Here is a 14799-nt window from a genome sequence, read left to right as displayed (position 1 = left end):
TGAAAGAGATGAGCATATGATGAGCGGGTGAAGCCAGGTCCACAAAGACTGAAGAGTCTCCAAAAGCCAACGCCGAGGCCCATGGACGCACCCAACGGCAGGGGCTGGGGTGCTGTGTTGGCTGGTGGTCTGTGAGGACGCAGGTCAGTGGCAGCGGTCTGGGATCAGTGAGGTCGTAGGTCGTTGTGTCTTCTGCGCTCTCATGTATGGGTGGTTAGTGGGGTCTCAGGTCAGTAGTGGCTGTAGTCACGTCATTGTGTCTTTTGGTCAGGGCTTGGGGAGGGGCACAGGAAAGCGGCGGCGTCGGGTCATATCTGGCAGGCTGGAGAAACGTTGGGAGGAGCGAAGCCATGAGCACTCCACAGTAGACCTCGGTGGACAGCAGGCTCCTAAGCACCGGGACTGGGATGATGAAGGCACCCAGCGCCTCCACAAAATGTTACGTGATGGCAAGCCGATGAATACAGTATGACATGAGAGATGGGGATGGCATGATTTAATGGCAGACGGCCTGGCACGAGTGCTCCCACCCGCATCACTGCACAGTTCGTTGTCTTCTAGTCCGTGACGATATTTTTTTACGCTACTCTTTCTTGTCGCTTGCTTAGGAAAATCCTGTTATGATGAAGAGCCATGGCAGGCTTTTGCTCGTACGTGTTTTTCGGAGGGCATGACAGAGCATCTGAAAATTTTCATCATGTTACATTCTGTGTCAATAGATCTACTACTGCACCTCTCTAATCGTTCACACATGCTGTTTGCTTTGGGACCACAATTCTGACAGCTGTCACTGTTTCACTGCCGTGATCTGGTGCATGACGATCTTGAATGGTATGCTCACGCTAGCTGCATTACAGGCTTTACTAAATAAAACTTTTTCCTGGCATTCTTTTTGTCTTAAATATTGTTGCCCATTTTGGTAGCTTGACTTTTTGTTCGCCACGAATGCTTGAAATGAAATACTTATGGAAATGTAAGATTGATGCATTGGATAGTTGAGACGTGAGGAGCACAATTACAGGCATTCCAACAGTAGCGTACCAGTCACATGTGATACAACATCCTGTACCATGGCTCCCGTCTTCTTAGCTTTTTGGTTGAACCAGGTCAACTTCGAAGCCAGCAGGAACTTGAAAGTTGTTGGCAACTCTAAGCACTGATGCAGTATTTGTTTTTCATGTCTGGCCCTTTATTTGCAGGGGCTGGACATTCATCATCTGCTGCAGGCAGCGCACCATCTGGCCCTCCTCCCCGACAGCCTCCTTCTTCTAGTCCTGCGCTGGGTGGTAGGCACCAGCCGCAGCACCAGCAGCAGTTTGCCACTGAAACACCGCCGGTCCGCCGTGCTCCTGCCCCATTCCCTGCAGATGTGAGCCCACGTGGCCCGCCCCCCGCCCCTCCTCCATCAAGCCACAAGCCCAGCCTCAATGCCATGGCCACGGCAACTACTGACAGCGGTCCCGCCCCGGCAGCAGGCCGCAGTAGGACGGGCCCTCCGCTCCCGAGCAAGCCCCCGGGGGTGACAAGGTCCGCCTCCCAGTCGAGCCTCGGGGGCGGAGCCAAGCGGCCCCTGCGGGCACCCGCTGTCAAGCCCCCGCCGCCACCCAAGAGCCCTGCTGTGGTCACCACGGCGGTGGCGAGTACGGCCTCCAAGTTTGGCACTGTGGCAGGCAGCCGGTTGGTGGTGCCCAATGCTGCTCCTCCCTTGGCCCGTAGGCAGAGCTTTGGCGCCCCTGACTGTCGGGATGGCGCTGACCTGCCAGGGGGCCCCCAGCTCAAGCCTACGGGCCCTCCACCTCCGCCGCGCAATGTCAGCGTGCCCAGCAACCTACACCAGGCGCACAAGGTTTGCTGCATTGTCTCTCCGTGTCTCTTTCCAGAAGCAATGTCTCGTGGCTATTGCTATGGCTTTGGCTGATTCTGCCTGTTCAGAGAGCTAACACTACAAATGTTGCAGTTTACGTCTGGCAGCATTCCATTTTAGATGATTCCTTTTCTTTAGTGGCAATACACTTCTGTGCACTTCTGTTTTGTACTTCACATATGGTCGATTTTTATCTATTCAGCCCCGTCAGAACTGGATAAATCAAGAGTTCAAAGCTTGAGTTAAATACGCGTTCAAAATTTGCGGTGTTAACAATTAAACCGTTGTGTATTTGAAAAATCTGGGGATAGTACTCTCTGTTAGCACTCGCAGGCGAGCACGAAGGACATGACTTTGCAATATTGATATCTGCTATAAAATCTGGTCAGTATTCTCTTGCTGCATCAGGAACTGTCTTGTGAGTTGAATTGCAGCTTCTTCCCGGCTATACAAAGCTGCTTACACATCAAAGTGATCTGTGAGAGGTCAGACATCATGCTCTGGCTTCTTAAAAGGTGAAACAGCTGCTAGTCACAAATAACTTTATTATAGCTGTGTGAGCTACACTTTTGTGGCACTTCCAGTGGCCGTCTTACATACCATTGAGTGAGGACGAGTGGATCTTCTAGGAAGAGACAGGGAGTGTGGCCTGGCTTAGCAGTGAGGGTAGATGACTGCTGCACTCCTGCTGATCTCTCCGTAGACAACCGAGCAAGAACAACATTTGCTATATCTCTCCTTTCCCCATGACCTTTTCCTTTTTGCAGCACTGAACCGCAACCTAGCTTGAACACCTGAGTGCACAGTTTTAAAGCCGATATGTGCAATTTGGGCTTTCATGATGGTTATTGTGCCTTTTGTCCTGTCATAACCATCTCTTTACAATGCTGAGTGATACCCACTATTAATGCTTGAGTGCAGGGTTGAGACCTGGGGACCAAATTGTTTCAGCTACCAGTCACACTATCACAATGAAGGTATGCAAAGCATGAACCTATGCTGAAGAGCAGGCCTTCAAAAGAGTACATATAGCCATCATTGTAGAGTATCCTACTCATCATGCGTGGGGTTTGTAAGTAATTTTTTTGTTACTGGCCGGCAGGGTGTGTGCTGCTTTTTCCAGGTTGCTTTCAGTCTTCGTTAATCCTCGTGCCGGATTCTCCAGCAGGAAGTGCACCATTGGTGATCTTTGAGCATGACTTCAAAAAAAAAAGATCTCAAACATTTTTTTACCACCCTCTGGTGAGAAGTGACTTTGACAGCAGTTTCGTGTAGCCTCTCATACAAATTTTTTTAACCAAGGGAACGGAGCTGCGCAAAAACAAGCAATCACACAAGAAGGACAAGACACAACACTACCGCTGGGTTGTGTCTTGTCCTTCTTGTGTGATTGCTTGTTTTTGCGCTGCTCCGTTCCCTTGGTTAAAAGTGCAACAACTAGCCCAAATAGAAGTTTTACTGAAGTATCTTTCTCATACAAATGCATAAGAGCTCCTAGGTTGATGACAGAAGCTCCTGCAGCAACATTGTTTGAAAATTAATTAGGGTTAATTTGTGCAACAACTAGCTTACATTTACACTCAGTGTGTCATATCACCAATGCTCAAAGTGGGCTTCCATAGCACAAGTAACCCAAAAATTCTGTTTTGCTTTTGGGCAGCATACATACCAAGTAGTGCTTCATTGTAATGCCCATTTGTTGCAGGGTTGAGATTTAGTGCAGACATGTAAGGGAAGGTGTTTAAAAACTTGAGGGGACACTTAAGCTCCACTTTGAGGGTATAACACGAAAGCTTTAAGGAATTCTTTCAGCAGCTTGGGGTCCTCTTTGCACTTGACTTCGCAATCATGGATACTGTTCTTTCTTTCACCATCTCATAATGCTTAACCTTCTCTTAAGAGTGCAGTGCGGTAGCATTAGGGATCCCTCCTCCTGTGCAAGTGCTCTTTCTCTGTTGCCTAGGTTCTGCCTAGTGTCCATACCTGCAGAATTAGTCATTCTCTACTTTACATTCATAGAGCGCGGGGAGTTCTTGTACCACTCCTGGTGCAGTAGTGCAGCGGTTAAGTGATACGCCACTGCCCCGGAAGGTGGCTGTTGCAAACACAGCCACTGGTGGGGCTTGCGAGACCCAGGTTGCTCTTCCCAAGCAACCTCTTGCTACCAATCATTTATTTAACTGCCACCTGCCACGGTGGGCAGTTTGCTTACAATCCGTTGGGCTGGTTGCCACCTGCCATGGCGGGCAGGTTGTGGTGACTTCACAAGGTCACGTGACCTACATGGCAGGTGGACCACCTGCATTTTCGTTTCCAACACCGAAGTTGCTGGATTTTCTGCAGAATGGGAGCCTTAATGCTTGCGCATTAAAATATTTTTGTTTAAAGCATCGTGCTCTTTTATGCAGCTCAGCCTGAAAGATTTGACAGGTTTTGAGTGAACTAAGGGATGACACAAAAAACAACCACTGTAGCAGAGGCAACCCGTTGCTTTGTGCTGGGCCAATCTTAGAGCACAAAATTGAACTTATTCTTGGTAAAGAGAAAGGAAGAGGAAAGGCAGAAGAACACAGTTCATTGTTGGATTGAGTCGGCAGTCCATCTGTTCCTCAGCTTAGTCAAGAATATGTTAAAGCTAGATCCCTAAGACAACATCACCTTAGCCCTATTGCAAGCAGTCATGCTGAATTTGATTGCAGGTACGGTCGGTGCCCCCTGCACCCCCTGCGCGTGGCCAGGCGCCCGTGGGGCGCCCACCGCCTCCGCCAAGGGGCCAGCCACCACCTCTGCCCACCACTGCGCCCCCTCCCTTGCCCACGAGTGGGCCACCTCCGCTGCCCACCAGTGCCCCGCCACCCCTGCCCACCACTGCGCCTCCACAGCTGCCCCAGAGGGGCGCCCCTCCCCAGCCGCCACACCAGGCGGCAAAGCCAACAGCCCTGGTTGCCCCTTCGCGGCCATCGCCCACACCACCACAGAGGAGCTCTTCAGTCAGGAACTCCCTTTCAGCCTCTTCAGGTGAGAAGGAGCTGCATCTGCCTGGTTCTTATTTAATCCTGTGACGCCTGGCATATCGTGTATGGTACATACTGCAAAAATGTAAATAGTTATTTTTTATGCTTTCAGGTGTATATCATGTCCTCACATTAATGCAGAAAGATGCCTTTTTTCAACTTATTTGTTAAAGCAAGGTTAAAGTGCCAGCTGCCAGGGATGCAGTAAACTTGCTCAAAGACTGCTCACTGCAAAAGGTGACCCTTACAGCAGAACAGCTTAAAATTTTTTTGGGTTGTACTACTGCATTGTCAGGTGAGGGAACACTTTTGAAATTAGGCATTGATTTATTGCCTTTTCAAACCTTTTTATAGGGAACAGGTAAAACATCTTAAAACAGTTCGATATAGCAGAAATTTGTAATATAAATGTAAAAAATGCCAGCAAGAGAAGCGCAGTTTATTCAGTGAAGGGATGACAACTCAAGCGATGCTTTAAAAAGCAGCGGGTAGACCTTTTTTGAAGATTTAGCTGTGTTTTCAAAGGCGCTAGTGGAGATTCTGGAGACTGCAAAAAAAAAAATTGGCGGTGGTTTAGCTTTGGTTAAACCTGGAGTGACGCAATAGCTATAGCTGGCTGATTATAACTTGGTCACGTGACCAACCACGTGATCAGTCACAGCGCCGCGCCACAGGCAGCTGCTCCGCACCACGTGATGGCGCCACCACCGCCACGGCGCCGCCACGCTGAAGGCTCGAAATGCTACCGTAATGTAGCTATCGCTACAAAAAAAAAAGAATGAAACGAACGCTTTAGGTGGCTTCCCTCATAGCACCGCCAGCATGCAATGGTAGCAGACCAGGCACCAGCTAGGGTGGCTTCCCTGCATCACTATTGTGTTGCGTGGAGAATGGTACATCAGAGCAAATGCTATTGCTGTTTTCACCACCTCTGTGGTACCCGATACGAGTGCAGGATGGTTACTGCAAGGTTACAGACGTCCACGTTATTGCTTCTGGGGCACTGTTGACAGGTGTAAGAGGCTTAATGCAAGTGCGAGTTGGAGATAAGAACACTATAGTCAGATACAACTCGAGAACGAAGCGGCAAATGTCCCTCAAAGGAGCCGCTCCAGACAATGGCATTGACTGATTCTCCCGCTAGACCGATTCCCTTTGACCTGCTAGCATGAAATCGCAGGGGGCAGCAGATGAATGAGGAATAACCACAGCTTATTTGGATTGACTGCGACGTTGATCAATGCCTTTGGCTGGAGGGCCTCCTACGAGGGGCCCCTGCCACTTTGTTCTTGAGCTGTGTTCGAATTTAGCAAAAAATAGAAGCCTGAACCTTGAAGCGAACTTTTGCCGCAGCACTTCCAGTCATTTGTTTTGTGTGGTGTAGGCTGCTATGTGCACACCCACATCTGAGCAGGCAATGCTTGGCAGTGGGGAGTTTGATATATCTAGGTGTTAGACTTTTCAATTTTTATTTTTTGAAAATTTAGCTAGCCGTTTTCGATGTTTATTCCACAACACAATTTTTTTTCTGAATATTATTTTTACAATACAAATTTTTGGTTTTGGAAACATATTTTTTGGAAATACAGTAAAACCTAGTTGATATGTTTTTTTTATTGCGGGAAAAAACGTATTTTCCGGGAAAATGTATGATCCAAACCACCTGATTTTGAGAAATGCAACTGTTGAATGAGGTAAAAAGACATTTATTGACAATTTCATTTCGAAAAAAGGTCAGTTGGCATTTCTTTGCACAAGAACTGAACAGATCTTATTCCAGAGCTCGCTGAATTCAGTCTGCATTTGCGCTTTCTTTAGCGCGGAAGGAAATTCGTAACGCATCCGGTCTGTCGACAGCAGTGATGAAAGTTACCAAAATCTCTTCCTTGTCATTTTTGGATGCTTCGCTCCTTTCCTCCCCAGTACTGTGGGAAAGCCACTGCGGCGGTTGATTGTCGCAGTGTTTCTGCTTTTTAAGCTGCGTTCCCCTGACCCGGCCCCGTTCGTATATACGCGCATCACTGCAGTTCGTAGAAGCTTCGCCTTCTTTTCCTTATGCACCGAGAAGAAACCTCAGCGTTTCTCCTCTTCATATCGTGCCCCCGAGAAACGGCCGTCGCGAATGCAAGCGCGCCGTATTGATTTTTTTGTTCTTGAAGGTGGTGGTGGTGGTGGTGGTGGTAGTGGTGCTTCGCCTCGTTGCATTGAGGCACTGCAGAGAAGCCACCATGGCGGGTGACTGCCGCAAAAAAACTGTCGCATACCCTCTCGTTCGGCCCACTTGTATGTTTGCACATGTGCGGTTTGTCAATAAACGTATTATACGACCACAGTTTTGTCGAAACTTTAAACGTTGTAGCCGGGAAGTCGTATTTTCCTGGAAGGTATTAACCGGGAAAAACAAAATTGGAGGACTCTTAAGCTTTGTCTTTATGAGTGGAACGCGACAGCGTGTTGCAGTACTGCCAGGGAGTCCACGGAACGCCATCGCCCGTTCGGCGCGACGCCTTGCCCGTTCGACAAATCGCTCTGCTACCTACAGTGAAACGGACGTGCGGAGCGGCAAACCACGTAGAAGCGCTGCCAGGTGCCTTGCCGAAACGCGCGGGACTCAAGTTGCAGTTGTAGTTCGTTGGCACGTCATTCTCGACAAACCCGATGCCATGAACGCCAGAATAGCTTCCGCGCCGAACGAACGGGCAGCAAGCCGCAAGCTTCGTGGTGAACGCGCTTTGGATGTGCACTGCGTTGTTCGCCGCTCACCACGTGATTCCTGCGTGCCCGCACAGCCCCACTGTGCCCGAACGAGACGAGCGGGAAGCGCTGCCATCGCGTGCTATCTGTTGTGGCAGTGGCGTACATTGCGAGGAGGAGGAGGAGGAGGGATTTTTCGCTCACAGCCGACGCCGACGACACCGGCTTTCCTGCGACACGGGGCCCTTAACGTTGTCGCGTTAATATAGTGTAATTCTGTGGGATATTTTTAATGTCCGCGATTTTGAGCGCCTGAACCGGGAACGTATCTACGAGATTTTAATGTATATGAAGTCCCGTGCAGTCAGAAGTGGTCGAGAGTTTGTCCTGGCTTGTTTTCTTGTTTTTAAGTGAGGAGTTTATACAGCAGTAATTAGCACACAAATACAGTGTAGACTGCTTTTAACGTATGTCATGGGGGCCACGGAAATTCTCCGTATAAACGGTACTGCACTATAACAGAAACGCTTTCTTGAGTCAAAATAGACACGAGATGGGTAGCTTCGCTTTAAAAAATGCTTTATTTATCACTGAACAAAAAGTAACCCTATATGTCGCTGCACGCTTAGGTTAGTTTTAGCATACCGCATGCAACGTGACCGCGGAGGAGTTGGAGGAGTACTGTAGAAGCGATTTCATCGTGGAGTGGGGAGAGCGGTAGACTGCGCGTGGTGCCGACACCGTGATGGCTGCCATTCCTTCAACATGTGGCAGCGTAACCAATGGAGTGATTATGGAAGACAACATGCTTGAAGTAGTGCCTTCGACTGCTGAAAGCAGTCTCTGTGTGAACTGCAAAGCGAAATCAAAAAAGCGTAACCTAAGCAATGGAACGTCAGCGATCACGGAAACGATTCATGCTCACGCATTCCCGTCGGATTGACCATCGATCCCGATGAAATTTTTTTGTGTTTGTTTTTCGGAGTACTTAAGCGGCAGCGCGGTCCAGAAGCCCTTGATGCTGTGCAGGGAAGCACACTTGCTGTTCCGCGCGGTCACCGAACGGATTTCCAAACCGCAGTACAACTTGTATTTCGCTTCGCATGCTGCATATTAAGTGGTATGACTTTATTTTGAACCCTATGGGAGGCAGACTGGTGGCCAGCAAAAACCGCATTATATCCGGTCCCATACTCGAAGTGATTACGTTATAAGTGGTTTCCACTGTAGTTGTATTAAGAGCTATCCTTCAAAAAAAATGTCGAAGTTAAGTGGCTGGCTCATGAGAGAAAAAATTGGCGGTGGTTTAACTCTGGTTAAACCTGGAGTGACGCGATAGCTGTAGCTGGCCAAGTGCAACTTATTCACGTGACCAACCACGTGATCAGCCACGGCGCCGCGCTGCCGGCAGCTGCTCCACCCCACGTGACCAACCACGTGACAGTGTGGCGGCACAGTCACAGGGTGGCGGCACCGCCACGCTGAAGGCTCGAAATGCTACCATAATGTAGCTATCGCTACAAAATGTAAGGGATAGATTAGTTTTAAAAACTTAGTTGTCAAATTTTGGTTGCATTTCGCGCTAAGCTAGAGGACCAGACATCATATGGTTTATGTCCTGACAGCAGTGAAACCAGAGCATCACAGTCATGCCGTTCATTGAGGATTTCACATTGATAGTTGCTTTCTTATGGTTCCGGAAGTTGTAAGTGTCCTTACATGCAGTGCAAAAACCAGTGATGAGATTGAGAAGGAAGACGCATCATCATAATCATCAAAGCTCACAGTTACGCTACTAAATTCCAAAGATACCGTTGTCTCCACCGTGTTTCTAATTCCAGCACTTTCTTAATTTTCCCTTGTGACCTACTGTAACTGGCACTGAATAGCCAGTTGCGCATTCCAGAAATACTGATGTTTTTCAGTTAAAAACTATATTTCAAAAACTGAATTTGGCCTAGTTTTATCACTGTTTTTCGGTTTAAACCGAAAACCCCACCTCCCAAATTTGTCAGTTTAAGGGCCAACTGAAATCGATATGTAAAGTAAAAGTTACATGAATTTATTTAAAATATGTAGAGATATTTAGAATATAGGCAACAATTTGTAATATCATGTTTGTTATATCGAGGCTTGACTGTAATTATGCATAGGTTTATCATTCAAAGGCACTCAAATTGTCGTAATTAACATAATTTAATCACGCAGAATAAAATTTTTTTTAGTAAATCTGCCAGCTTTATCATTTGTGCATTGTAAAGATGACTAACAACAAAATACTTGGAGTTTGTGATATTTCTTCCATGTTTTTGTTGCTTGGGCATTGCAGGGTTAATGATGCCATGCATCATTTTAGGTTTAGACTTCTCTGCATGCAGACGTTCAGTGCGGTCGCATTGCATTCTTTATGCAGTGTGGGCATAAATGTAGCTTGAGTGGTTGGGGTATTCTGACTGTTGAGATAACCTTTTTTTTTAGCTAAAGTGCAAGCCACAGCTAATCTTATTTGATAATCGATGGTCGTGCTTATAAACCATGCCACTGCCGAGTAATCTGTACTTCTCACTGTGAGAGCTTTATGCATGTGGCCCCTCCACAAAACACACATGAAAGTCTGTGCGATGTGTGTGAGCGCCATCCTGTGGCAGGTGTGCAGACAGAATTTCAAAGTATTTAATGTAAACTGCATCTGGTGGCTTTTTTTTTTTTGCACCAATTCCATGCGAAGCTGCAAGAACATTGTACAGCGTGCATATGTTTTCAGGTTTCTCAGTGAGAGCTGTTTATGGGACACTTTCCACTACTGATCACACGTGGTGCTCACCAGGCTTAGCTTTTTAGCTTTTCTCTGCGATCAGGTGACCTCTTCGTGCATGTAGCCCATGCCTCATGCGACCTTCATTGCCATCAGGTGGGCTTTATGGTTGCAAGACGCCGCCAAATGCTCAACATACCTTTTGGATGCTCTGTGCGCACCTCTGTGGAGGGGGTTGTTAAAGTAGATATAAAAAAAAGCGCAGTAGCAGTCGTGCAGTGGGTGGATACCTTGACCACACTCTTAAGGAAGGGGTGAAAGCGGAAGAGATTTAAAAAAAAAAAACAGACATTTTAGACTTGCTCTCACTGAGTTTTGTGTCTTAAGTGCTTGGGTTCAAACCGTACCGCAGCGGCCACGTTTCGATGGAGGCGAAACGCAAAGGCGCCCGTGTGCTGTGCAGTGTCCAGGTGGTCGAAATTATTCCCGAGCCCTCCAGCACCTCTTTCTTCCTTTCTTCTCTTTATCCCTTCCCTTACAGCGCAGTTCAGGTGTCTGGTTCACGTTACGCAGCAGGTTAATTTACACTGCATGAGAATGGTCAGTTTTTTTTTTCTTCATATTTCATGCACAGGTGCAACCTACAAACAGTTCTCTTCCCCTTTTGTGCATGCTGTCACCACTATTTACCAAAAATGAGCTTTTACTCAGCCTTGCAATGGCGTGATTGCAGGCTGGAACTGACTGTGATGATTACTGCCCATTTGTTTGTAATGAGCACTATGTGTCCAAGCGGGATTTTAGATCTTACGATCAGTTTGGAAAACGCATTTGTTCTTAGTCGAACTTGGCACATCACAAGCTCTCATTCAAGTGGTCATCATTATCATCAAGCATTAAAGGGTCTAGAAAGGGGGTCTCAATAAAGGTGCGATATGTCTGGGATGTTAAAAGAAGACGGCTCATAATTATCCCTCAGCAAGAATTATTTTGTTACGTTTTGTGGAAGCTGAGTTATATGCAGACAAAATTTGAACTTTCGCGTCTTCGTGCCTTTCCCCCTCTTTTCACACGCCAAAACGGCGGCGCTCCTCCGCTGGACCCACTCACTCGGCTCCTCCCCTACCTCCACCAGCTGCCGCGCGCGTGGAGTGGCCGCGGCCGCGGTAGTGCGTGACGCCTAAAAGAATTTGGTGCTGTGAACTAATGATAACCCACGGCTGCTGACGTCATTTGCACGAAGTGACATCGTATGCCAAGTTCTCGCGCGAAAGCCCGGCACCGCGCGTTGCTGCGAGGTGCGAAAGTGGTAATTTTTAAAAATATATTGTTAATTTCCCGCTTGCTTTTGAGGTCTTGTACGCGGCATGGACGCTCGGTGGCCTGTACTCTACATAGTGCAAGCATTTTAAAGCCAAGCTCGAACATCCCTTTCTGTGGCCTTTTAAGGGACAGACTTTTGAACTTCTGCCATCTTTGAGTGAGAAAAAAAGAAGAAAACACAGTGAACAGGGCTCAGTGTTTTCTTGCAAGATCCACAGGTAGTCGGAGCTGCCCACCGCCGGTGCCAGCATTTGGCACAAAATATACGCTGCACATTTTTGCAAGATTTTGAGCTAATATGAGGTTGGTGCAAAAGTGTAACCCACGTTAAAGTTCTACATTCTTTTTTTTCTTCTTTTCCCAGGCTTTGAAAGTCGCTTCAGATTTCGTTCCATTGACGATGTTCCTGCACCCCACTACACAGAGACGAAAGAGAAAAGGTACCCGAGTAAAGGTGAGCGAGAGTTGCATATTAATAGTGAGCATTTTTCGCCATAAGTTTTTTTTCACACACCTCTTGTCAACGCAACAATCGGAAATCAAGGTACTTTCGATCAGGCAGGTTGGCCATATAATAGCAGTGGCAGTGCACAAGTAACTAAAAGTATGCTTAGTCACTGCTCCAGAAACTTACAAAGTTCATTGTTCATTTAGGTTGAACAGTGCTGTGTTGATTGTTGCATTGCTCACAGAAAAGGATACCAATGCTTCTTCTAGCTAAGCAGTGGGAATGGCTAAGCACAGATTTCACTCAGAAGGTCATTTGAGTGCAAGTTTGGTTAGATACCTTGCTTGAAAGGGCTTTCTTCATCTGTTTTCTGCAAGAGAACCAAAGCTTGTGGTTGCCTACAGTGGTGTGAGGCCAAAAAGGCAGAGATTCACAACAGGAGCAGCAGTGGCAACATGTGTTGCTAGAGGGAGAGAGCTGCGAAGACTCCCAGGTGCTGGTCTTGCGCCTGAAGCGATAGATGGTGCCACCTTTTCTTTGGCTAGGCAGTTATCACCATGTGCCACCTTTTCTTTGGCTAGGCAGTTATCACCATGGGTGATGCCATGTTCGTACCAAATCTCCTATTGGTCAGGAGGACAGATATATAAATGGTTCTTTTTTCTAAACTGCAATCTTGTTTGCGTTCAGATTTTGAATTATGGTAGTGATTACTGTTAGGTTTCATTTAATGCCATGACTGGCAGTCTGTTTGCAGTGGCTGTTTGCACTTCACTCAACAGTTATCGCGCCTATCTTCTGGTCATAGATTCCTTGTATTCATGCTAGGTGCATTTGAGTGCGGGAAGATGGAGGGCTTCACATGACAAATGCCTTGCCTTTGTTCTGATGATGGTGTTCTCCTCTTTGCCACGCTAAGCGTGACTGAGTTCCAGTGCTCATGCCTTTCCTCTCCTCATAACCACCGTCAATTTTGGCATTCAACGCACCCCTACATTAATGTAGGGGCATATGTGTAGAATGGCGGCACCGAAAGAAGCCTTAGCATTCTCTTGAAGCTGTGTCTTCATCTACTACTTCCTCGTCTTCTTCCAGGCTCATCTGGGCCTTCTAAATTTCTGTGCACTGACAGAAAAGTGCACTGGCAAACAGGCACCAAGGGCCACGAATGTAGTTGTTAAAGGTATTCCTGAATTTTAAAAAAAATATCGCATTCTTCACGGTGACATTGTTTAAAAAAAAAGTAGTCTGTCATAGTGAAAGCAGTTATGGTAATTTCTTTTGTTGGAGTAGTTAACTATGAAAACCTTTTCATTGCTTGTTTCCCCCCCCCCCCCCCCCCCCCACCCCCCCATTACCACCACCACCACCACCATCTCCAGCAACACTTGGCATCACTTCCTTTGCATGAGGTTTTGTGGTTTGGGTCAGCTTTTGCTGCTGCTATTGCTTAGGTGGTGCCACGTTTGGTTTACAGTAAAACATTGTCGATACGTTTTTAAAGAAATGTGAGGGAAAAACGTACTATGTGGGAAAACGTATGATCCAAACTGCCTAATTTAGAAAAGTACAGCTTTTCTTTCTATGTAAAAATGGGAAGCCATCAGCAGTAAACAGTTGTCAGTACACGTTTTGTGTATTGTCATTTGTTTTGTGGTGGTCAGTAAAGTGTATAAGCGCGTTGCATGTATGATATGTATGTTGAAGGAGGTACACTTTTGAACTTATCCTTTCACCTCATAGAAATGTCGATTAGCATTTCTTAGCATGAGGTCTGGGCAGTTCTTTTCTAGTGCTGACAAAATTCAGTCCGCATTTGCGTTGTCTTTAGCACGGAGGAAATTTTGCAACGCATCCAATCCGCCAATGGCAATGGCGAAAGTAGCTAGGATCTCTTTCTTGTCAGTTTTATATGCTTCACCCTGTCGCATTAATGCACTGTAGGGAAGCCACTGCGGCGGCTGAATTCTGTAATGTTCTTGCTCAGACACCATCCGCTCGCATGTAAGTAAGCGCATTGCCGTAGTTCTCAGATGATTCACCCCCTAGCCCTTGGGCATTGTGACGAATCAGCAGAGTTTCCCTGTCTTCACGTTGTGTTGCCGCTGAATGGCTCGCTCGTATGCTCGAGCAGTTTTTTTTTTTTCTATGCTCCTCCCCTTTGCACCTATGCACTGATGAGAAGCCACCATGGCGGGAGACTGCAACTGCACTCCAGCTTGCCATGTCGCGTGCTCAGTGCTCACAGGTTCGGCCCACTTGTATGTTTGCACGGGTGCGTTTGCTCATTAAACGTACTGCATGACCAGAATTTGCCAAATTTCAGGGACTTTTTTATTGTCCTCGATTTTGAGCTTATGAACCCAAAAAATCCTATCAACGAAGTTTTACTGTACATTGTGCAAGGCAGGCAAAGGCTGTGTGATCAGACGCGGTGTTAAATAAATTCTACCACTTTCATTCTCTGGTGTGTAAAATTTACGTACCTGAATGATGTGACATTGGTGGATGGAGAGAGTTGCGTTGACCAATTCCAAGCAGTGGTGGCTGCAGTCCATGCAAGTTTTCATGTGACGGTTTTAGGCAGGTAGTGGTATGCTGCCGTGTTCTGTCATACATCGTGGCTTCTGCAGAGTGCAAACACCTCAGTGAGAAAGAGTAGTTTGTATTACAGCTGCTCTTGATAATGAGAGAAATGAGA

General features: G+C 47.0%; 1 protein-coding gene across 1 annotated transcript in view; it reads left to right on the top strand.

Annotated features, from left to right (window-relative positions):
* The window catches only part of LOC144125436 (uncharacterized), a 36730-nt gene that overhangs the window by 13299 nt on the left and 8632 nt on the right, over nt 1-14799 (top strand). Inside the window, exons 4-6 of the mRNA XM_077658806.1 lie at nt 1200-1846; nt 4564-4882; nt 12015-12104. Coding sequence (XP_077514932.1) covers nt 1200-1846; nt 4564-4882; nt 12015-12104 — 1056 coding nt within the window. The remainder of the gene's footprint in view (nt 1-1199; nt 1847-4563; nt 4883-12014; nt 12105-14799) is intronic.

This window comes from Amblyomma americanum, chromosome 3 (assembly GCF_052857255.1).
Source record: "Amblyomma americanum isolate KBUSLIRL-KWMA chromosome 3, ASM5285725v1, whole genome shotgun sequence".
Taxonomy (NCBI): domain Eukaryota; kingdom Metazoa; phylum Arthropoda; class Arachnida; order Ixodida; family Ixodidae; genus Amblyomma; species Amblyomma americanum.
This window is presented reverse-complemented; position numbering and strand designations above follow the sequence as displayed.